The sequence below is a fragment of the Notolepis coatsorum genome, assembly GCF_963971535.1.
Source record: "Notolepis coatsorum genome assembly, chromosome: 14".
Lineage (NCBI taxonomy): Eukaryota > Metazoa > Chordata > Actinopteri > Aulopiformes > Paralepididae > Notolepis > Notolepis coatsorum.
This window is the reverse complement of record NC_140178.1, coordinates 52,370,363-52,393,657: the sequence shown is the minus strand read 5'-3', so window position 1 is coordinate 52,393,657 and position 23,295 is coordinate 52,370,363. Positions and strand designations below refer to the sequence as shown.

Below are 23,295 nucleotides of genomic sequence, written 5' to 3'. Positions count from 1 at the left end.
TTTGTTCACAAAAAAGAAAAAAAAACACCTTTTGAACACAAGAGGGCGATATTACACAGATTAGCTGCTCAGAGCCTTCGGGAATCAGCTCTCTGGCCCATGTTTACAACATGGACATGCCATAGTGAATCTTTTGTCATTGCTGCTTATACCTATGCATTAAAAACATTTATTAATTTCCATCATTGACCATTAAAATAAGCCCTGTCCCCTGTAATATTTCATGAACCTTTTGTCATAGAGACTTATGTGAGGTGTCAACTCAGAACAGTCTACTACTTGCATTGGTCTAGGTTAACCACACCCCCATGCTTAAGTGTGTAATAGTATGTAATATTTAATAGTTTGTAATAGTGTAATAGTGTCAATAGTGTAATAGTATAATAGTGTGTAATAATGTAATAGTATAATGGTGTGTAGTGTACTAGTGTAATCATCCAAATGTCCTTAGAGTTAAACTTGACTTGACTTGATAATTATGTGTGACCCGACTTGTTTTATTGGGACCTGTGACTCACTTGAGACTTGAGCCCTATGACCTGTGACTTATTTGTGACTTGACTCAAAGTGACCTCTGTCTTCCCTCTCCCTCTCTGCTCTGCTTGCAATTCATGTAGCTGAATTTGATCTTAAAGGGGAAAAAAACATTGAAAGATCTGAAAAAGGTTGTCTGATTTTCAGGGTCTAGACTTTTAAATGTCATTACACTGTAACGTTCTTGGTTCCCTGGCTGTTGCCTGAGAACCATACCACCATTCTGACACCTGTCACTTGCTTCCCTACTGTCACTGATTGTCTGTGTTCTCTGATTCGCTGTCACCTTGGTGCGTGTGGAATGTGTGGAATGTGACCTTATGTAACCCCTGTCTTCCCTGTGTTTTATCGTCGGCTCGCCGTCATTGCTATCTATTGCTCTGGTGTACTGTTCCTACATTAAAGGAACCACTATTGAAGAGCAACAATTCTCTGCCTCATTCTTCCTCCACAACTGGTACCTTGTCAACACTCACCCTCGTAACAGAAGAACCGACCACAGCAGGTACCATGGAGGCGATATGGGAGGCTCTCCAGGAGCAGAAAAATGCCTTGGGGCTGGTGGCGGATCGCCAGCAACAAGTTAGCGCCGAGCTGGGTCGCCTGGGGGGGCTGTGTGAGTGCTGGCCGAGTACTGCGCGCTTCCAGGTACCAATTACCATCACGCACCTGAAAGGAGTTTCCAATCAGCTCGAAGGGAGCCCTTTTATACACAGGGTTTCTGAACGTTCAGTGTCGGGTTGTTTTGGTCACCACCACCTGCTGCTTGTTCCTCTTGTGTTGTTTCTCCAGTACGCTCTTGGAAGTCGCCGCTGTTACCCCTCTCTGCCTCCGTGGACCCGTGCCTCGTGTCTCACTTTGCCCTTGGTGAGTTTTTGGAAGTATATTTTTGATGCTCTGATTTCCTAATTTTTTCCTGGACTCAAGACCTTCATTCTGTTTTTTGTGTGTTCCGTAAACACTGAAGAGGTGTCGCTTGTTTTGGTACTGGACTCTGCTTAGTTACTGGACTGCCTCATTATCCCTACGTTCGATTAATGACATTCTCTTTTCTTTCTGTTCCTCCCCGAGTGGATATTGAATAAGCTGCAGAGCCGCAGAGCCACAGCGCCAACTCTGCTCTGGGCAGAGCTGCAGAGCCGCAGAGCCTACTCTGCTAAGGACATTCCCCCTGAATGCTTTTACGTTGTTTTTTGCTCATTTCTGTTTGTAAATAAATATGCCCATAGTTTTTGGCTAACTCTGAACTACCTGTCTGTGTCGTGCTGTTGGGGTTGTTTACAAACCATAACATTTGTCCATCACCTCCCAGGAGACGGCGAGCTTGGCGTTAGCCACAGCCAAGATGGCTCGATCAGAGGCTGCCGAGGCGAGGACGGCGGCAGCCGAGTCCACGCCGGAGGAGTTGGCTGCCGGCGGCGAGAGAGGTCGGTCGTTCCTCGGGCTCCAGGAGGAGGCTCAGGAGCCACGGCTAACACCGCCGGGCCGCTACGGGGGAGCACCGGAGGGGTGTCGGGAGTTCGTCACCCAGTGCTCACTCGTATTTCAGCTGCAGCCACGCTCATTCCCCTCCGCTACATCCCGGGTCGCTTACATCATTACCCTCCTCACTGGTCGAGCGCTCTCCTGGGCTACGGCTGAATAGGAAAGTGGGTCGGTAATCTTCCGCAATGTGGACGCCTTTACCGGGGAGTTGAGAATAATCTTCGAGTTCCGGCAGGAACTCCACACTGTGGTAGATTACGCCATTGATTTCAGAATCGTGGCCCGGGAGGCAGCTTGGCCTGAGGTCCCCTGTTGTGTGTTGTTTGTCCAGGGTCTCTCCTTGCGGATGAGAGACGAGCTCTCCGTGTGTGAGTTGCTGGAGCATTTGGATGGGATCATTAATTGGCCATCCATCTGGACAATCGGCATTGGGAGAAGGAACGTGAGCGGGGTACATCTGCTCAAACACGGGTCCCTTCTTCTTCCGGTGCCGATATCTTCCCGCACTACGCGAGTGAGCCACTGGGTGACAAACCCATGCAGCTTGGGGCGCTGTCGCTCTCGGACGATGAGCGGCGGCACTTCATAGAAGAAAGACACTGCTTCCGGTGTGGACGTACCGGCCATCGATTTGGCAGCTGTAGGGCGCCGTCGGGAAAAGGAGGGGCCCGCTAGGTCATGGGGAGGCGCTGGCAGGTGGGCTCAATTCTCCTTTGGCACACGATTCCCGCGAATTTTTTGATGTCACTGTGGGGTGTGGGAGGGACGTCAAGAGGACCAGGGCTTTAGTGGATTCAGGGGCAGCAGGGAATCTCATACACATGTTGGGTTGATCAAGGAGTGGGGTATTCCAGTGGAGACTTTAGAGGTGCCCATTCCCGTCCAAGCCTTGGATGGACAGCCACTGGGTAGTGGAAGCATTACCCAACGCACGGCTCAGCTGCACATTCAGGTGGCGGGTGGTGGGTGGAATTTTTTGTTATTATGACTCCCTACTGTGTCATTGTTTTAGGCCATCCTTGGCTAGCCACACACAACCCTGTCATTAATTGGGCCACGGGTGAACTCTCAATGGGGAACGGCGTTAAGTCGGTCTCCGGCGAGAGTTTAACCCCCTTCCCCCCCCCCCCCCCTCTCTTCTTTTTTGTCTCCCTCTTCTCTCTCCAGGATGGTGGGGAGCGTTGCAGACTCAGTCATATCTCCTAATCCCAATTTAATAGGCGTGCCTGAGATCTATTTGGCGGACGTTTTTTGTAAGACGCGTGCGAAAGCACTACCGCCTCATAGATCATACGACTGCCCCATTAATCTCCTACCCGGTACCTCTCCGCCCATGGGCGTATGTTCTCCCTCTCTCGCCCAGAGACAGTGTCTATGAACACTTACATTCAGGAGGCATTACTCGTGGGGCATATTCGTCCGTCCACATCCCCTGCCGGCGCTGGCTTCTTTTTTGTAGCTAAGAAGGACGGTACCCAGCGACTGTGCATTGATTATAGGGGGTTGAACAACGTTTCCATCAAGAACCGTTACCCTCTGCCTCTCATGGACACCGCCTTTTAGTGCTTACAGGGGGCACAGGTCTTCTCTAAACTTGACTTACGTAATGCATACAACTTGGTCAGGATTAGAGAGGGAGACGAGTGGAAGACTGCATTTAACACGCCCAATGGGAATTATGAGTATTTAGTCATGCCCTTTGGTTTAGCTAACGCTCTGGCAGTTTTCCAAGCCCTGGTTAACGACGTGCTGCGGGATTTAATTGGGGTGTCAGTTTTTGTGTACTTAGATGACATCCTGATTTTTTCTCGCGATATGGTGCAACACTAAATTCACATTCATGAGGTGCTAAAATGTCTCCTCAAGCAATTTTAGCGCCTTAGCCAATCCGTTAACAGCTCTCACTAAATCCTCTCTCCCTGGCTTTGAATGGTCGCCTAGGACAGAGTTGGCCTTCTGCTACCTCAAACGTCGATTTACCTCCGCCCCTGTACTGATCCGCCACGATGCAGAGACTCCATTCATAGTGGAGGTGGATGCCTCTGACATCGCAGTGGGGGGGGGGGGGTGATCTCTCAGAGATGTTTAGAGGACGGTAAAGTGCATCCTTGCTTTTTTTTCTCGCTGGCTGTCTTCGGCCGAGCGTAACTACGACGTGGGTAATCGGGAGTTGTTGGCAATCAAGTTGGCACTGGAGGAATGGAGACATTGGTTGGAGGGGGCGGCACATCCTTTCATTGTTTGGACTGATCATAAGAACTTGGCTTACATCCAAGGGGCTAAACGCCTTAAAGCTCGCCAGGCCAGGTGGGCGTTATTCTTCACTCAATTTCGATTTTCCATCTCCTATCTGCCCGGTTCCAAGAACGTCAAACCTGACGCTTTGTCACGCCAGTTTGATCTTCCGGGTCGGGAGGAGAAGCCCCACCCTATTATTCCACAGGCCTTGATTTTGGCACCGTGTCATGGGGCATAGATAGGGTGGTAAGATCGGCTCTGACATGGGAGCCCGATCCCGGTGGGGGTCCTCCGGGGCGGATGTATGTGCCCAAGGCTGCACGCTCACGCCTGCTGCAGTGGGCACATACCTATTCACTCACCGGCCACCCTGGGGCCGCCAGAACTCTGGAGTTTATCCGTAGGAGGTTCTGGTGGTCGACAGAGGAGGGGGATACACGTTCCTTTGTGGTGGCCTGCCCGGTGTGCGTGCGCAGTAAGACCTCTCGCTGTGCGCCAGCAGGTCTCCTCTGGCCGCTTCCTATTCCCAAATGCCCCTGGTCGCACATATCCCTGGATTTTATTTCTGGCCTTCCCCTGTCAGATGGGTTCACTACCATTTTGGTGGTAGTGGACCGTTTCTTCAAAGCGGCCCACTTCATTCCCCTTCCCAAGCTTCCCTCGGCCCGAGAGACAGCTGATCTGGTGGTGCAGCACATCTTTCGGGTCCACGGGGCTTCCAGTGGATATTGTGTCCAACCGGGGTCCTCAGTTCGCCTCCAGGTTCTGGAAGACGTTTGCCACCGGCCTCGGCGCCTCCGTCAGCCTGTCGTCTGGGTTCCATCCGCAATCGAACGGGCAGACGGAGCGCGTCAACCAGGATCTGGAGGGTGTCCTGAGGTGTTACGTTGCCGGGTGTCCGGCGACGTGGAGTAGGAGGTTGGCCTGGGCTGAGTACGCGCATAATACCCTCCTCTCCTCCTCTACTGGTATGTCTCCCTTTCAGTGTCAATATGGTTTTCAACCTCCTCTGTTCCCCGAACAGGAGCAGGAGGCTGAGGTGCCATCGGCCCAGGCACATGGCTTGCTGTTGCAGGACGTGGAACCGGGTTCGAGCGGCGCTGCAGAAGGCCTCGGTTAAGGCTCAGCGGCAGGCTAACCGCAAGCGTCGTCCAGCTCCGGTTTTCCGTCCTGGGCAGCGGGTTTGGCTTTCCACCCGTGATCTCCCTCTCCGGGTGGAATCCAGGAAGCTGGCTCCTCGCTTCATAGGCCCCTTTAAAGTGGTTCGTCGGGTGAATCCTGTGGCTTACAGGCTGCGGCTTCCGGCCTCTATGAGGGTTCATCCGACATTTCAGTTCTTGGTGGATTGGGAGGGGTACGGGGTAGAAGAGCGTTCCTGGGTGCCTCAAAGGGATATCTTAGATCCCAGCCTGATCGAGTATTTCCGGCGGCTGCATCCCGAGGCCCCTAGGTGAACGTCTGATGCCGTTCGTCGGGGGGGGGGGGGGGGGGGGGGTACTGTAACGTACCACTGAACCATACCACCATTCTGACACCTGTCACTTGCTTCCCTACTGTCACTGATTGTTTGTGTTCTCTGATTCGCTGTCACCTTGGTGCATGTGGAATGTGTGGAATGTGACCTTATGTAACCCCTGTCTTCCCTGTGTTTTATCGTCGGTTCTTCACTCTCCTTCCAGCATCGGTACACGGTGGTACCCTGGATCACGGACGTTCCCTGGCACCCGGTCGTCCTGTATTAGTTAGGTTTATTATTTTTGTGTGCTTTCACTGTAGACGCTCAGCGTCATTGCTATCTATTTCTCTGGTGTACTGTTCCTACATTAAAGGAACCACTATTGAATAGCAACAATTCTCTGCCTCATTCTTCCTCCACAACTGGTACCTTGTCAACACTCACCCTCATAACATACACATGACAACATATCGCACCAAACGAGTGTATCCCAAGCGAGCCACTTTCTTTCTCTCTGCATCTCCCTCTCCCTCTCACACACACCTGTAGTGATAGGTGCAACAAACAAAAAAGAACACACACACATGCATGCACACACCTGTGGATCATCTTGGATACGTGAAGTGTGAGCTCTGTTCATCTGCGTTCCTTCACTCTAAGATTTAGACAATAGGCAATTGCCTTAACAACTGTCGAGCAGCCAAGACATATGATGTTACAGAGTGTAATGTTAAAAGATGGCGAGCCCAAAAAGGCTGCCTTAAAAATGCAAACAGTCAGAGAAAAGCTTGCAGTGGTCTGCAAAGTGGCCGCTTCCAGGACATTGACAGAAATTATTTTCAAGATTTGGTCCTCAAAAAAGTATTTTTCCAAAAATGAGTCTTGAAAAAGAGGGGTCATCTTATAATCAGCAGTGTCTTATATTCGGATCAATACAGTAATTAATATTTGTAGATATATTTACATCCTTCCTAGAATGCCTACAGCGGCACTCCAGTTATTTGCTGTGATGAAACCACCGCAGGACTTGGATCAATTGAAATTCTATGGATGTAACTTTTGAGTTTCACTGGACCCATAGCTCCAGTCTGTACTGCGTCTTGATACTCTGTTGTGTTTCTTTGAGCAGCGTCCTGGTTGTGCCTTTCTCTGTGTGCTATTAGTCCTGCTGTTTCTGTGACAAAGGAACGCCCCATTGTGGGAGCAATAAAGCACTTCCATACAAACTGCTTTCGCTGGTTGAGGAGGACCGCAAGATGAAGTCAGACTGAGAAAGTGATGTGACACCCCTCACCTTCTCATGTTCATAGTCCAGTATGTGTCATTGTCGGTCTGCCAGGGGTTGCTAGGGAGACAGGGTGCCAGAAAGGGGTCGTGGTTCTTGAAGGTTGTGGCGTATTTAACCAGGCTGCAGGGAGGGGAAAGGGACATAATTTATCTTTTTTTTTACTCATTTTTTATTTTATTTTTACAACACAACATCAACAATAACAACAGTAATAATAAGAATGACAAGATAATTAGAAATAAGAAATACAGGGCGGCTAGGTGGTGTAGTGGGCAAGGCGCTCGCCACCAATGCAGGAGACGCTGGGTTCGAGCCCAGCTCTCGGCATTGCTACCAGCTTGGCTGGTCGTTCATACTAACACAATTGGCAGTGTTAGGGGTGGGAAAGCTGGTGGGTGGGTCCTGGTCGTTGTAAACAGCGACTCCTACAGTTCAGTCGGGGCCTGCTCAGCGAGGAAAGGATCTAAGGGGGGTAGTGTGATCCTTCCACACGTTACACCCTCTCAGTGAGAGTCCGCGCTGCCAGGTGAAAAGAAGCGGTTGATTGGCTACACATGTGTCGGAGGAAGCATGCGATAGCCTCCACTCTCCCAGACCGACTGTAGGGGGTAGGTGCGCAGCGACCAGGAAGGGGATTGGGAATTGGCATAACGACTAACATTGGGATGGGAGAAAAACTGAGGAAAAAGGAGGGGGGAAAAGATAAAAAAAATAATAATAATAAGAAGAAATACAGACCAAAACTTAACTAATAAATACAAAATACAAGATACCAAGTAGAAAATAAAAACACAGCAAACAACACAAAAGACATTAGACAATAGACATTTCCTCCCCCAATCCCTCCCCCCTCCCACAAGACCACCGGATCCCCCAGGACCAACACCCCACCCCCACTCCGCCGCTACATCGCACTCTTGACCACCTCGGCCGCAGCGGTCCACAAATCAATACCTGCTTGTCCCACCCCAACCACCCGAGCAGTTGATATCTCCAAATAAATAACGTCCAGCAATGTCAGGGACCAGTTAATTATCGTGAGAGAAAAGGGACATAATTTAGTCGTGTTGTGCACATTCAAGTAATCTACACTCCTCTGCCCAAGGGGCCTGTGTGTCCTTGTTGTTTCTTAAGTGTGAGAGACACTTACAGTGAGAGGGACACACTGGACTTGACCTTTGGCCTCATGACGGCTTGCTGGTAGTGGATGTTCTGAAGAGAAAAAAGGGGGGGGGAAATCATTTTGAACATTTGTGTAATGTGCATACATTTTGGGACTTTTCTTCTATTCTTTTGCCAGCGGTTTTACCTGTAGGTTAAGAATATTTCAAGGTGAACGATTGATGTAAATCTATTCAATGTTACTAACTACATATTAATTGTTATTAAATTGTTATTACATACCATTCGTCTGTACTGGTCAAAGGTGATTTTCTGAAAGGCAAGATAAAAAAACAACAACAGATTAATTAATTAATAAATTAACAAAAAAATTGATTAATTTATTATTGTAATCAGGCGTAATGAGATATACACATACATAGTGTTGGACAAAGACGAACACTAAAGCTATCAACACTGCTACATTTACTGTTGGAAGAGGTAAAAAAAAAAGACAAAGAGAAAAAAAAAAGACAAAGTCATGTCATAGATGCGAAGCATTCATCATGGGTTCATTATTGAAGTGTCATGCCTGTGAGATGCCACTGGGGGCAGAGTGACTAACTTCCTCACCGCACAACGCCATTTGAGTCAGATGATCTATGAAATTGACTGTTTTCATGTGTATACTGCTACTCCTGATTTATTCTGCAACAAGGTTACTGATCACTCTTTACACTAAGTGGCAGTAATTTAGAGTTCAGTGTTCCAAACCACGACTGAATCTCAAATGAGGAAGCAGTGTTGTCTCCTGGGTAATACACGTTCTCTGAATTGGCCTCTAATGACCCAGTAGCTGTGGGAACAGCTGTACTGTGTAGATTGGAGCTGCCCACTCTAGCTTTAAGGGAACATGCCAAGATTGTGGGGAATGCGCTTACCGTCTTCTCCAGAGTCAGGGAAACAGATAAGATACCAGTTTCCTAGCCTAGCTTAGCACAAATGAATAGAAGCTGATACAGACCACTAGCCTAGCTTAAAACTCCTCTGGGTTTTAGCCTAACTTAAAACGCAGAGGTGTTTTTGGCCAACAGCTAGGCTAGTGGTCTGTATCCGCTAGACCAGTGGTTCTCAACTGGTCTGGCCTCGGGACCCAACATTTTCCTTAGTCATTAAGTCGCGACCCAACATTTTTAACCACTATGATTTATGTAAAAAAAGAAAATTGCAGTAATACGCAATCTTTCAAAACATGAAATAAACACAAAAAAGTGCAACAAAAGTGCAACTATTGCTAAAAACCCAATGAAATAAAATAATAATAAATAATATATGCTTCTTAGCAGATATAGCTTAACATAACATACCTAAATTTGGGGGAACTAATGGGACAACTGGGGTTGCAACAAAAGTGCAACTAGGGCTAAAAACCCAATGAAATCAAATAACAATAAATAATATGCTTAGCAGATTTCTTAGCTTAATATAACAGACCTAAGTTTGGGGGAACTAATGGGATAACTGGGGTTGCAACAAAAGTGCAACTAGGGCTAAAAACCCAATGAAATTAAATAATAATAATAATAATAATAATAATAATAATAATAATAATAATAATAATAATAATAATAATAATAATAATAATAATAATAATAATAATAATAATAATAATAATAATAATAATAATAATAATAAATAATAAATAATTATGCTTCTTAGCAGACTTCTTAGCTTAACATAACAGACCTACAGTAAGTTTGGGGGGACTAATGGGATAACAGGGGTTGCAACAAAAGTGCAACTAAGGGCTAAAAACACAATGAAATAAAATAAAATAATAATAATAATAATAATAATAATAATAATAATAATAATAATAATAATAATAATAATAATAATAATAATAATAATAATAATAATAATAATAATAATAATAATAATAATAATAATAATAATAATAATAATAATAATAATAATAATAATAATAATAATAATAATAAACATTATTACATGGCGTTTTAACATTCGCCAAAATGCTTGATTGTGATTGGTCAATAGCGCTCGGTTGCCCCTAACAGCGGTCAATTATTTCTCGATAATTCACCGCTGCTATGGGCAACGCGCAATAATGACCGCTGTTAGGGGCAACAGAGCGCTATTGACCAATCACAATCAAGCATTTTGATCGCAGTCACGAAAGCTAAGCTTTACCATGATTATGCACAGCTGCACTACATCAGGTGCAATCAGACCACACACCTGCCGGCGATGACAGAGGAGCAACAGAACAACTGCGTCTGCATTTGATCTCGTCTTGTCGATGGTGTAAAATGAATTATGTATATTGTTAGTAAGTTAGCCCTGTAATAAGCGGGATAATGTATAGCTATACTCGGTCATTGTCGCAAAATAATTGACCTTCACTGTGCTTAGAACACTGTGTCTGTCAATTATTTTGCAAAAATGACCTCGATGATACATTATCCCTTACATATATCCTTCTTAGCAGACTTCTTAGCTTAACATCCCAGGGAACTAATGGGATAACTGGGGATGTTGTTTGCTCCTGACAAGAGTCTCAAAGTCTGGGGTGATGGTAGACAAAGCAACTCTGAGGTCATGCTCAATGTCCAATCTGTTCCTCCGCTTTGTCTTCAGCTGGACCAGAGCTGAGAAGCCACTTTCACAAAGATAGGTAGTGCAAAAAAAAATACAAAATACAATTAAATTTTTTTGTACTTTTTGTACTTTTTTTTTTAACACACATCCGCGACCCACTCAAAATGGCCCCGCGACCCACTTTTGGGTCGCGACCCACCAGTTGAGAAACACTGCGCTAGACTAACTTGCAGTCAGATAGCTTTCTACTGAATGCATAAAGAGGACATTTCTATAGATATCTCCTTATTTGACTCTGGAGAAGACGGTCAGCGCATTTCACATAATGTTGGTGTGTTCCTTTAATCTCTTTGGACTGAAGGAATGTGTGGGTGCGTTAGTGATACTGTTGTTCTATGATGGTGTTTCGCATCTAAAAACTACTGGGAATGCAAACGCATAGAATGAGATTACCTGATGGAAGAGAGTGAGACAAAGGGTACCAAAAGTGTATAGTGTAGTGTGTGTGTGTGTGTGTGTGTGTGTGTGTGTGTGTGTGTGTGTGTGTGTGTGTGTGTGTGTGTGTGTGTGTGTGTGTGTGTGTGTGTGTGTGTGTGTGTGTGTGTGTGTGTGTGTGTGTGTGTGTGTGTGTGTGTGTGTGTGTGTGTGTGTGTGTGTGTGTGTGTGTGTGTGTGTGTGTGTGTGTGTGTGTGTGTGTGTGTGTGTGTAAATGACACCCATGTCTCCAACAAAGCAAGGTGGAAATGAATCTGTATGGAAAGAGAAAAAAAAGACAAGTAAGAAAATGAATAGTCTAAATCAAGTTCTGGAGCGTGTACAGGACAAATTGAGACCACCAACACACCACTCTCACCGCTCTAGCATCAAGTATGGCCTTAGAACGAACAAGACACAATAGTTCCTTCGTGCACAGAACACTATTGTTGCAACAATGGAAAATGATATGCAGCCACCTTGACCACCAATAAATCAAGAATTAGCTCTAAACCCTTTCACTACCACACCTTTCACTGTGACAATACAGATGGTTAACCCTTTCACTGCCACACTACAGAAGGTTAACCCTTTCACTACCACACTACAGACAGTTAACCTGTAAGAGAGCAAAGAGGCTCATGGGAAGCAGCAACACAGGTCATGAACCAGATTCGAACACACAACGTTGTGATTACATGGCGTCTTAGCACCATCGTGTTTGTTTTTTTATGACCAGTTTCGATTTACTCGTGATCCATCTTTGATCATATGACCTGTTTTGAATCTGGAATCTGTTTTGCATGAAGCACCTTGTAAACTATGTTTTAGAGGGGTGCTATATGAATAAGTAAACCACAGTATGTATGCATATTTATATCATGGCCCTGTTCAGTGTACTTAATGTAAAGAAACGTGACTATTTACAGCCATCTTAAGCCATACAGCCCTTTCCCCAGAGGACTCCTGTCTCTCAAGTCTAAGTCAAGTCTTGAGTCTTTGATCACAAGTCCAAGTCAAGTCTCACGTCTCTTTTTGGAATAACGTATTTTTAATCTGCTGTGCATCAGATTAGAAATAACCGCCGTGCAACATGGTATGTTGATCATCTTTTTATTTCCTATAATTTTCTCCCATCCCCCAATTTAGTCGTTATGCCAATTTCCCTCCTTGTCGTTGCGCGCATTGCCCCACTGTCGGCCTGGGGAGGGTGTAGAACTATCACATGCCTCCTCCGATACATGTGGAGTCGTCAGCCGCTTCTTTTCACCTGACAGCGAGGAGTTTCACTGGGAGAACGTAACAGGTGCAGAGGTTCACGCTATTTCCCCCAGATCCCCTCCCTGCTGAACAGGCGCCCCGATCGACCAGTAGGAGTCGCTGTTTGCAGTATGACCAGGACACACACACACACACACACACACACACACATATATGCACATAATTATACGCAAGACATTTTCTGTAAATAATTGACTATTTTATTTGATATTACCTCATTTTATATTTTATTTTATCTTACTACTAATACTTATTGTTACCATTCTTGTATTCATTGTTGTTTCTTAATTGTGCACTGTTGAGTCTGAGCTCGAAACACAAACATTTCATTGCCTGCAATGCCCTTGTATTGTTGTGTATTTGACAAATAAAGAACATGAACTTGAACCACCAGCTTCCCACCCACGAACACTGCCAATTGTGTTCGTAGGGACGACTGACCAAACCAATGGAAAACTTGGTCAGCATAGGGAAGATGTTGAGGATTATGTTGGAGGGGTTGTGGCCCCTTTGCAAGGAGATACACATATACTGTTATTGCCTTAGGAAATCAAATGGGGAGAATTTGGCCTCAAAACAAAAGAGCTTGGCTGTCTAATTTTGGTCAAAATGTACAGTATGTTTGATAGAATGTGCCCAATTGTTTTAACTGGTAATAGCTTTAGATTAGATATATTCGATTAGATTACTTACATTTCATTCAAAGTAAAGTAAAGCTTGGGGCAATGATTACCATTTTGAAAATGACAATATAAATTTGACATTTTGGGAGTGGGGAGCTAATTTTGTGATGTGAATAGCGAGTGTGGCCATAGGCCGCCCTCTTGGCTGAGCCTCACCCACCAGCGTGCCTTGTTTCCAATAATTAGCTAGTGTTACTCAGTTGCGTTTTGAGAAATCATAACACGATTTGCAGACTCCTGGTTGGGCAGTCAGCGTCTCGGTTTCAAATTGGGAACTACCTAATGTAAATGCTAGCGTTTTCTATTGAAAACAACTTGTTTATGCTAAGGTACATCAATCTAAATGAAAACCATAAACTGCAAGAAAGCACTTGTGACTCACACACATCTTGAACGACATAAAACATATGTGTACATGCCATATGTCCTTCATTCATTGGGGGGACATATTTATTACCAACTATAGCATGTAGGACATAATGTGCTCCAACAAGCACCCATTCTAGTTATAGTATTCCAGGTTGAAGCCCATATGCTCAATGCATAACTGTAGACACAGCTCATATTGTTACTGTAAATGTGTAGGCATAGCTAGATAGATAGATAGACAGACAGACAGACAGACAGACAGACAGACAGACAGACAGACAGACAGACAGACAGACAGACAGACAGACAGACAGACAGACAGACAGACAGACAGACAGACAGACAGACAGACAGACAGACAGACAGACAGACAGACAGACAGACAGACAGACAGACAGACAGACAGACAGACAGACAGACAGACAGACAGACAGACAGACAGACAGACAGACAGACAGACAGACAGACAGACAGACAGACAGACAGGTATAAGGAGCTGGAGAATCCACAAGAACCGTGTCATCAATACCAAGGTGGTGAGTGGTTTCATCTCTTTCCCCAAAACAACAAGCCTTTCAATTATCAATACCAGTAAATTAGCAACATTTATCACCACACAGAGATGGCTGATTCTAATATTACAGTATGTACAGTACATTCTGTGTTTTACTTCTGCATGTTTTCAGATGAGGCAGGTGAGGAGGTATGTGAGTATCTTCTGGAGGTGTTGCTACTGCTCAAGGTAGAGAGACTGTGTCTACCCTTGGCCACTGAGCAGTTGTTGGGGATTCAGTGCCTTTCTCAAGGGCACTTCAATAATCTCTTAATGAGGAAGGGGAGAGTGCTTATCATTCACTTCCCCTACCCAGATTCTCCAGTCACAAGCCTTGTCCATTCTCTGTGTGTGTGTGTGTGTGTGTGTGTGTGTGTGTGTGTGTGTGTGTGTGTGTGTGTGTGTGTGTGTGTGTGTGTGTGTGTGTGTGTGTGTGTGCGTGCGTGCGTGCGTGCGTGCGTGCGTGCGTGCGTGCGTGCGTGCGTGCGTGCGTGCGTGCGTGCGTGCGTGTGTGTCTTAAATTTTTTAGTTAGTGGTTAAGGTTATTAAAGTTAAGGATAAGGATAAAGAAAGCCAGGTTTAGCTTAAGAATTTAGGTTAAGCTTATATTGGTGGGGGTTGATGGTAATGAATGAATGCATTTGTCCATAATTCTGACTGAAGTCAACATGGAATAAGTCCGCCATTCACATTTATTTACCATTTACTAAGGACATTCTCTATCTCTATGTTTTCTTTTTTTTTAAACTTAAATTTTTATTTTCATTTTTTCAACAACATACATAGACAACATTCATAGACAATACACAGTACATAAATTAAAACAAATAGACAAAAAATGGGTAAAGAAAAAGTGTGACATGGGTCCTTCGGCCCCTTCTACATTTGCATTATTTATTTACATTTTTATTCATTTCCTTGTATCCTTTTCAAACCTCTGTGATGTCGTTACTTCCCCTCCTGTATTCTTCCCATTTTCCCCATTTCCATTCAAACTTTTCTTCTTGCAGCCTCAGCAGATGTGTGATTCTCTCCATTTCCTGTATCCCCTCTACCAACTCTATCCATTGATCCTTTGTCGGCACTTCTACCTTGTACCACAGTTTAGTTAAAGCTTTCTTGGCTGCCACTATCAATATCTTAATCAAATATTTGTCTTCCCCTTGGATTCCTTCCTGTGACAGATTCCCCAAATACAACGCTTGGCCTCCCTGGGGTATTTCGTATCCTATTATTTCATTTATTATCCCTCCTATCTCTTCCCAGTAGTGCCTTATCTTCTGACATCCCCAGAATATGTGTGTATGGTTCGCCCCTTCCTGTCCACACTCCCTCCAACATGTTTTCTTTGCTGGTGTGTAATTGCCCTGTATTTCTGGTGTTATAAAGTATCTAATTATATTTTTCCACCCAAACTCCCTCCATATCCTTGATCCTGTGGTTGTTTGTTGTGTCTTACATGTGTCATACCATTCCTCCTCTGTTATCTCTATTTCCAACTCTCTTTCCCACTTTTCTTTCACATACAATGTTGTATTTCCCTTACTGTCCATTATTGCCTGATATAGTGCTGATATCACCCTCCCCTTCCGTCCTTCGTATGACTTTACCATTATCTTAATTACCCCATTCTGTTCTTTGTCTCTATCTTGCTTTATTTCTTTGTTATAGTAGTCCCTAATCTGTAAATATCTAAAGTGGTCCCTATTCTCTAGTCCGTATCTTTCTTTCAATTTTTGTAGAGTCTGCATCTCCCCTCCTTCCGTCATCGTGCACATTGCTGTTATACCCCCCCGTTCCCACCTCTTGAACCCATGATCTTCTATCCCTGGTCTGAATTTGTTGTCGTGTGCTATCCATCTCAGTATCTTAGATTCTTTTTCTAGCTTGTATTTCTTTACTATTGTGTTCCATATGTTTATAGTGAATCTGGTAATTGGATCTAGTAGTTGTTCCTGTCTTCTGAACAGCTCCCTATCTCCTATCAGTGTCTGCACTTTGAATCCCTCTCTTTTGGTTTCTATATCTTTCCATTTGGCCTCATAGTTCACATTGCACCAGCATGCTACTGTTCTAAGCTGTGCTGCATAGTAATAGCTTTCTAAACTGGGTACTGCCATCCCTCCTTTCTCCTTTGGTAATTGTAGAGTCACATATCTGATCCTTGGCCTTTTCCCCCCCAAATGAATCTTGATATCTGTCTATCCCATTCCCTAAATTGTTTTTGTGGTATTAATATAGGTAGGGATTGAAATAGGTATAGTAACCTTGGTAATATGTTCATCTTAATGATTTCGATCCTTGAACTGAAATCTAGCTGTCCATCTTTCTAGATCTCTCTTGATTTTCTGATTTATCTGTGTATAGTTTGCATCGTATAGCCCCTCCCCCCCTCTTGTGATGTTCACCCCTAGGTACTTGATCCTGTCCATGTCCCATTTGATTTTGTATTTTTCTTTGATCTCTATCGTTGGTGTGTAGTTCAGTGCTAATGTCTGTGTCTTTGTCACATTAAGTCTATACCCTGAGTAATATCCATATTCTGTCAGCAGATCCATCAGTGTCGGGAAGCTTATGTCTGGTTGTCTCATATATACTATCACGTCATCTGCGAATAATCCCAATTTATGTTCCGTCCCCCTTATCTCCACCCCTTTGATGTCTTTGGTCTGTCTAATTAGTTGGGCCAGTGGTTCGATGAATACATCGAAGAGCGTCGGCGAAAGACAACAACCCTGTCTGGTAGCTCTCTCTAGTTTAATCCGGTCCGTCAGACTACCATTCACCTTAATCCTAGCCGTCGGTTCTTGATATAATGCCCTAATTGTTTTCATAGCGTTTTTGTCTAATCCAAATCTCTCTAATACTTTATATAGAAATAACCAGCTTACACTATCGAAGGCTTTTTCTGCATCTAGGCTAACTAATACTGCACTTCCTCCTTCCTTTTGTATCTCCTCTACTATCTGCACTGTCTTCCTTATGTTATCCTGTGTCTGCCTTCCTTTAATGAATCCAGTCTGGTCTTCGTCTATTATATCTGTCATAAATGTCTCAAATCTTTTGGATATTATTGATGTATACATCTTGTAATCTACATTAAGTATGGTCACAGGTCTGAAACTACTACACAGTTATCTCTATGTTTTCATCAAGATGAAAAGCAGTCAAGTCGGAATCCAGAAGCATCTAAAACAAAGCGCTAAAACATTTTAAAATGGCTACATTAATGTTCTACTGCCATGGCATGCATTGATATTGCTATTCAGAATGTATACAGTCTATAGCCTGTAAAGAAAAAGCAATAACAAAAGAAAACATCAGTGCCAGAAGACAAACCATGTTGTTATATTATCATACTGGCCATCGCGTCTCGCTCTTTGCCATTATGAGATAACTCTTATCTCCTAGCACCTACTGTGCTCACGAACAAACAATTTACACTCACATGCACGTGACCAGGCCACGCCCCTGCGTCCTGCTATAAGACGCCGGACATGGTCACACTCTACCTTCCTCTTTTTTTGTTTCCAACACGGACGTTGTAGTGCACTCCGTGAACTAGTTGTTATGAAACGCAGGGAGAAATTACACAATGTTGGGTTTTCGCCGGAGGTTCACCAGCCCCTGGAATCTTCTCGGCACATCCTAACAGCGCATCGGACCTGTCCTGGGGTTCCCTCATCTCATGACAGCGGATCGAGGGACGTCACACGACGGCTAGCAGTCGAGCTACATCGCTCACAGGTAGGGTCTGCGCTGCCAGGCATTGATGCTAGCATTTGTGATACTGCTCGTTGTCCCGTGAGACAGCCGAGTTGTGTATTGGCGCGAGGGGCAGGATATTTGGGTAAACATGGTCATCATGACTCTGAATTGGATGTTTTCCAAGCTATCCTGGAGCGCGCGGCTAATGCTAATGCTACGATGCTGGGTCACTGTTCCTTTGTTCCCCGCCGTGGGCTGTCACCACTCTTCCCTCCTCTTAACCGGTTCATTGCTGAAGGTCAATCGATGTCTAATGTGGTGGTTTTTGCTGAGGCTTATTTACCCCTTTTACGGGTGGATGGGCTGACAACAGGGCGCAAGGCAGGTGTGCCGTGGCTTGAGAGCCAGGTAGCATCGGCCCTTTGCCCTGGCATGGTTGAACGGTGTCCCACCCGGAAGCCGACGCCAGAGGGCGAGTCGGCCCAGCAGGTGGCTGTATGGGCTGATGAAGTTTATACCGCCGCAGGACGGAATTTAGCGGCGACCAGTGTCATTGCTCAGTTGACTGCTTTTCTGTCCACAATGGTGTCAGGTAGTGGGGCCTTAAGGCCAGCCGACGTTGAAAACATTGCACGTGTTTTTGGGGTTATAGAGCTTTTAACTCAGTCGCAAGCTATAACCACAGGGAGGACCAGGATGCTGTCAACTCTTATTCACAGACATCTTTGGTTGGAGCAGTCTTCCTTTGAGGAGGAGAAAAGACTTCTTCTCCTCAGGGCTCCCCTCTCCGCAGAGGGACTCTTTGGTCTTTCCGCAGGAGCGCGGGTGGTATTTGACCTAGGCCCCACACCGCCTCGCACCACGCAGCCAGAGGTGAGGGCGCGGCCTCGCCAACTACTGTGGCGAGGCCCCCAGCCAGCGGCCATGTTTCTCCCGCCTGAGGTACCCTGGACACAAAGAAAACAGGTGATCGCAAGGCCGACAGCCTTGGCGGCCGAGGGATCGGCTACATTAGATGAGCACGCCCTAAAAAAACATCGCCGTCTAGCTGTGTCTAGCTCACTCTCCGGTCACTCCCCCCCCCAACACCAATGGCATACGGGCTCTGATTTGTTCCCTTTGGCTGCGGGCCGCATGCCTTCAATGAGGCGCAAGCCGCCCCACGTTTCACTTCTCATGGGGACAGGGCAGGGAACAAAATAAGTACCCGCCAACCGCCAATGGCGGGCAGGTTTAAGGTATGGCGACTAACAATGAGAGGTCTGCCCGCCACCTGGCGTGTAGTTCATATTGATACTCTTATTTTGAAAATCCTGTGCGGGTCTCATTTCCGCCCCAAGCGCAGCTCCAGTCATAATATCTATGGCTCCGTCAGCTAGGAACGTTCGGTTCATATGATACTCTTATTTTGAAAAAACCTGTGGCAACTCGGTGAGTCATATCCGCCCAGTCCGTGCTGTCTGCTGGCATTAAAGCCGAGCAGCGCTACACAGCAGTGCGCCTATTTTGCGAGCCGAAATAAGTCTGTGGTGTTTTTTTTCTTCTCACAACGGGTCAAATGCATCTAACATGCGTTGCATCGTCGCCATTCCTTTATGCCCACATCGCCCGAAATGAACGTTATGTTAGCGTAAGCTAACAAGCTAATCCTGATCAGCGGCAGAGCCATAGAGAACAGCAGACAGTGGGGACTGAGGAAAGGGAAATGGGGGGGGGCACTCTCCCTTTCTCTGTGTGTGTGCGTGCGTTTGGAAAGACGATGAAGTCACTAGTCAGGACTCAGGACAGGAGTATATTATAGTAAACTGAGGATTACTGAGGATGGACAGATAATGTTGATATTCAAATATAAAAAAGTTTCGAGAGGAGTGGAAGTTTGAAGACAGACTAGACTACAATATGATGCAGGGGTGGTGAGTTGAAACAGTGTGTGTGTGTGTCTCGACCCCACTTCTATGTTTCAATAAATTATTTGCATTTAAAACTATTAACGCTGACTCATTCCTTCAGTCCACTCAAAATTATGCTAATATTCCTTATGTTATTTATGATATTAATTGAAAATAGCATATGAGAGTATTATATAGTAATAATAACACATGGCGATATACTCAAAAGCTATTTATAATTTTTGGCTGGTAAAAAATCTGCCTGGCTGGTCGTTTTTCAAATCTACCAGCCAAATGGCTGGTAAGTCAAAAAGTTAATTTTGTTCCCTGGGACAGGGGCTCACACCCAGTTGCTGGTTAGGCCTGGGTCTGTCCGTGAGAATGCTGTGCTGTGAAGCGGCTCCCACGCCACACGTTCTGCGTCTGTGTTTGGTGAGCCTGGTGTTGTGTCTGTCAACGACGAAGGTTGTCAGCGGGGCAACTCGAGGCCCAGGGGGTCGCAGCGCGAGTTCCCCCAGCCCCGCCCTCGCCAGGCCGGGTATCACGTTAGTGCCTCCCACGGCCGGAAGACCGGCGGTGGTCAGGCAGGCACGCGTGATTTGGGTGGTAGTAATATCACTGCAGGGCTACGGTGTGTAGGAACCCACCCTATCGGGCAGTGTGGGGACCTCGCGCCTTGCATGTCCAGCTGTAGAACGGTTCCTCAGCAATCCATGCCGGGGAGGTGTTCTGTGGGGGAGCTTTTGTCACCCAGTGTGATGTCAGCTTCCCTCGTATCAAACCGGCCCTTTCTGTCGGGGTCCCCCCTTGGGTGCGATTGCCTCGTTGGTTGTGTCAGGGTGCGATATCCCGGCTCCATGAGACGCCCTGCTCGCGCGGTTGGCGGGTCCAGGGTTGGCAACGCACATCGGGTGGGACCGGGCCGCCTATCTACGGTTCCTGGCGGACCAGCGCCAAATGGCGGCGGGTGCGCTTTGGGATTATCATCACATATGGCTACAGCAGTGCCGTATGTCGAGGTGGATGGAGAGAACGCTGAAGTGGGGGCTTGTGTTGCAGTTTGCGCAACCCCACCCTCCGTTTTCAGGTTTGGTACAGACCCTGTTGTCAAACATTACATTACAATTTCAATAGAACATTTGAGTTTAAGAGGTTTGTGGTTTTCAAATGCAGCCTAACTATTCCTAGTTCCTCGCGCTATGGGACGGGTTTTGGACCTAACTCACATGGGAATAGTTAGGACACTCTTCAAACTGGTCTCAAGAACGAAGGTTATCCTATAACCCTAGTTAGTTCTTGTGAGCGTTCTGCTCTATGGGATTTGACCTCATGACCTATATATCACTGAAAGGTTTCCGCTACATGCACCTTCACTTGTCCGGCCACGCCCATTTCCGCCCATGCATATAAGCGAGGGGTGTGACCGAGTCTTGACCTTCATTCAGAAGCCAATCAGGGGTCCTCAGTGAGTGAGAGCAGAACGCTCACAAGAACTCATGTAACTAGGGTTATAGGATAACCTTTGTTACATTTCGTTCTTGTATCTCGTTCTGCTCTATGGGACAGAGGAATGGAGCAGGATGCGGAGAGCCTGACAAATGCACCCGCTGAGGTCCCCTTACAACCATCAGAACATTAAGGAGGGTTCCGGGCCCCCCCACCCTTCCTAGTGAGGGGTGGGGTGGGACAGGACCCTGACTGTGCGAAAAAAGGGGACAGCACCCAAAAAACACACAAGGTGAGTAGACCGCGGGACAGAAGGACCCGCGACTACCCCACGCGTACCCCGCTCGCTACCAGGGAAACGTACGCGAAGCATAAGCTTGTGTTACCTCGCGGGGTCAGGGCGTTAGCCTTAGCAGCGGGGCGCGGAGGAGGTCCCAGCCCCATGGACCACTCAAAGCAGGCCTGCCACCGAGTCCAGGAGCCAGGACCTGACAAAGGGAACCAGGCGTTTACTCGTGACACCACCCTTTATACCGCCAGCGCATCGGACAGGACACAACAGGTGAAGGCCCTTCTCCGCCTGGCACGCCGCAAGGACCCCCTGAGGAAGAGGCTCTGAAAACTCCCGGAGGAGGAGGCTCTGAAGAACTCCCTGAGGAGGCTCTCTCACTGAGGGGGAGGCGCCGAAAAACTCCCTGAGGAGGCTCTGAAACTCCCTGATGAGGAAGCTCCGAAGTTCTCTGAGGGGGCTCTCCCCCATAATCCCGTGGGGTCAGCTGGCATACCGGGGAGACAACCACTCCAAAAGAGGGGGTTGGTCTTTAACCCAGGCCGACAGGTAACAAGAGCAAAGCTCGACCTGCGCCTGGAGGACTGTGAACTACACAGGAGCGCCTAAAGGGGCTGTACCCCGACGGGGTACAGACGGGGGCGTTCGGCATGCCGTGTACAATGTCATAACCTCGTGGTATCAGTGTCATACCCTCCGCCAGTAAACCGACTTTGCCACGAACCCTGACCACGCCAGTAAGCCTGTATCTCGCAAGGTCGGGTTCAGAGAAAGAGTTTGACACATTTGGCAGACGTCATAATCATGCAGGGGCATTACTCTCGTGGCACAGCTCACGGTGGCCCACCCATCGGGCGTGAAGCCCCCCTGTTGACACTTGATCTGCCCCGCCATTTCCCCCCGGAAATGCACGTGAGCCCTCGAGCTGACATTCATTTTCACGTTTATCGCTTTTCCTGGTCAAGCATGACCGACAGATGCAGGGTGAAACGGGAGAGAGAGCAGGGGAAGACATTTGGCAAATGACGGCGGGTCCGGGAATCGAACTCGGAGTCAACCGATCCGTGACGCAGCACGGTACTCTGCGACGCAGCGCGGTACATAGTGTGCTACTGGAGCACCCCCCTAAAAGGCTGTTTCAAATAATCACTCGAGAACATGCCCGGGGCCAGCGCTGACATCGGTCCCTTAGGACCAAGTGCTGATATCGAACAGCGTTTAGGTTCGTAAAACCTGAGAACGGTGTTTGGGCGAATTCTAATAAGAAAGAGCCCCCAACCCACCGACTCTCCCCCTATTTGGGTAAACCGGGGGAAGACCGGTCCTCGCAAGGACACCGACACAGGGTTTATATACAGAGCCTGGGAAAAAACCATCCGTCACAAATTCCGCTCTCACGAGACTCTCATGGCCATATGCACGCGTCATCGTTTAGAAAAACCACAACACGAAGCTAGCTACCAACCGCGAGCCCTGGGTCCACGTTCTAAGACTTGGCCACACGAGCACCTGCGGCTCCATTCACAAGCAAGAATTGCCCCATTTACACTCATACTCTACGTTCGAGGCACACACAAAACATGTTTACACGCCGCTTCAATAAAAAACCCGTCCCTCCTAAGAGGGTCTCTTTATTGAAGGAAAACGTAGCTTTTTTGGGGGGGGGGAATATGGGTTTTAGGTTGTAAAAGAGAAAAACAGAGGAAGAAAGAGGTGAAGGAAAGGGGGCCCGCTCCCCTTGCTCCCATAGTCGAGCGGACTGTACGCGGACTGGACTCAGCGGAGGTCTCCTGGACTCTTTGAGCTTTCATAGTCGAGCGGACCTCCGCGGACCAATTTCCTACATGTCTCGCGCCAGCTGCTGGGTGCGGCGCATTCTCCT

General features: G+C 46.7%; 1 protein-coding gene across 1 annotated transcript in view; it reads right to left on the bottom strand.

Moving 5' to 3' along the window:
• The window catches only part of rgs9a (regulator of G protein signaling 9a), a gene marked incomplete at both ends in the record, with an annotated part of 61,078 nt that overhangs the window by 9,388 nt on the left and 28,395 nt on the right, over window positions 1–23,295 (bottom strand). Inside the window, 3 exons of the mRNA XM_084329108.1 lie at window positions 7,008–7,121; window positions 8,152–8,213; window positions 8,406–8,435. Coding sequence (XP_084185234.1) covers window positions 7,008–7,121; window positions 8,152–8,213; window positions 8,406–8,435 — 206 coding nt within the window. The remainder of the gene's footprint in view (window positions 1–7,007; window positions 7,122–8,151; window positions 8,214–8,405; window positions 8,436–23,295) is intronic.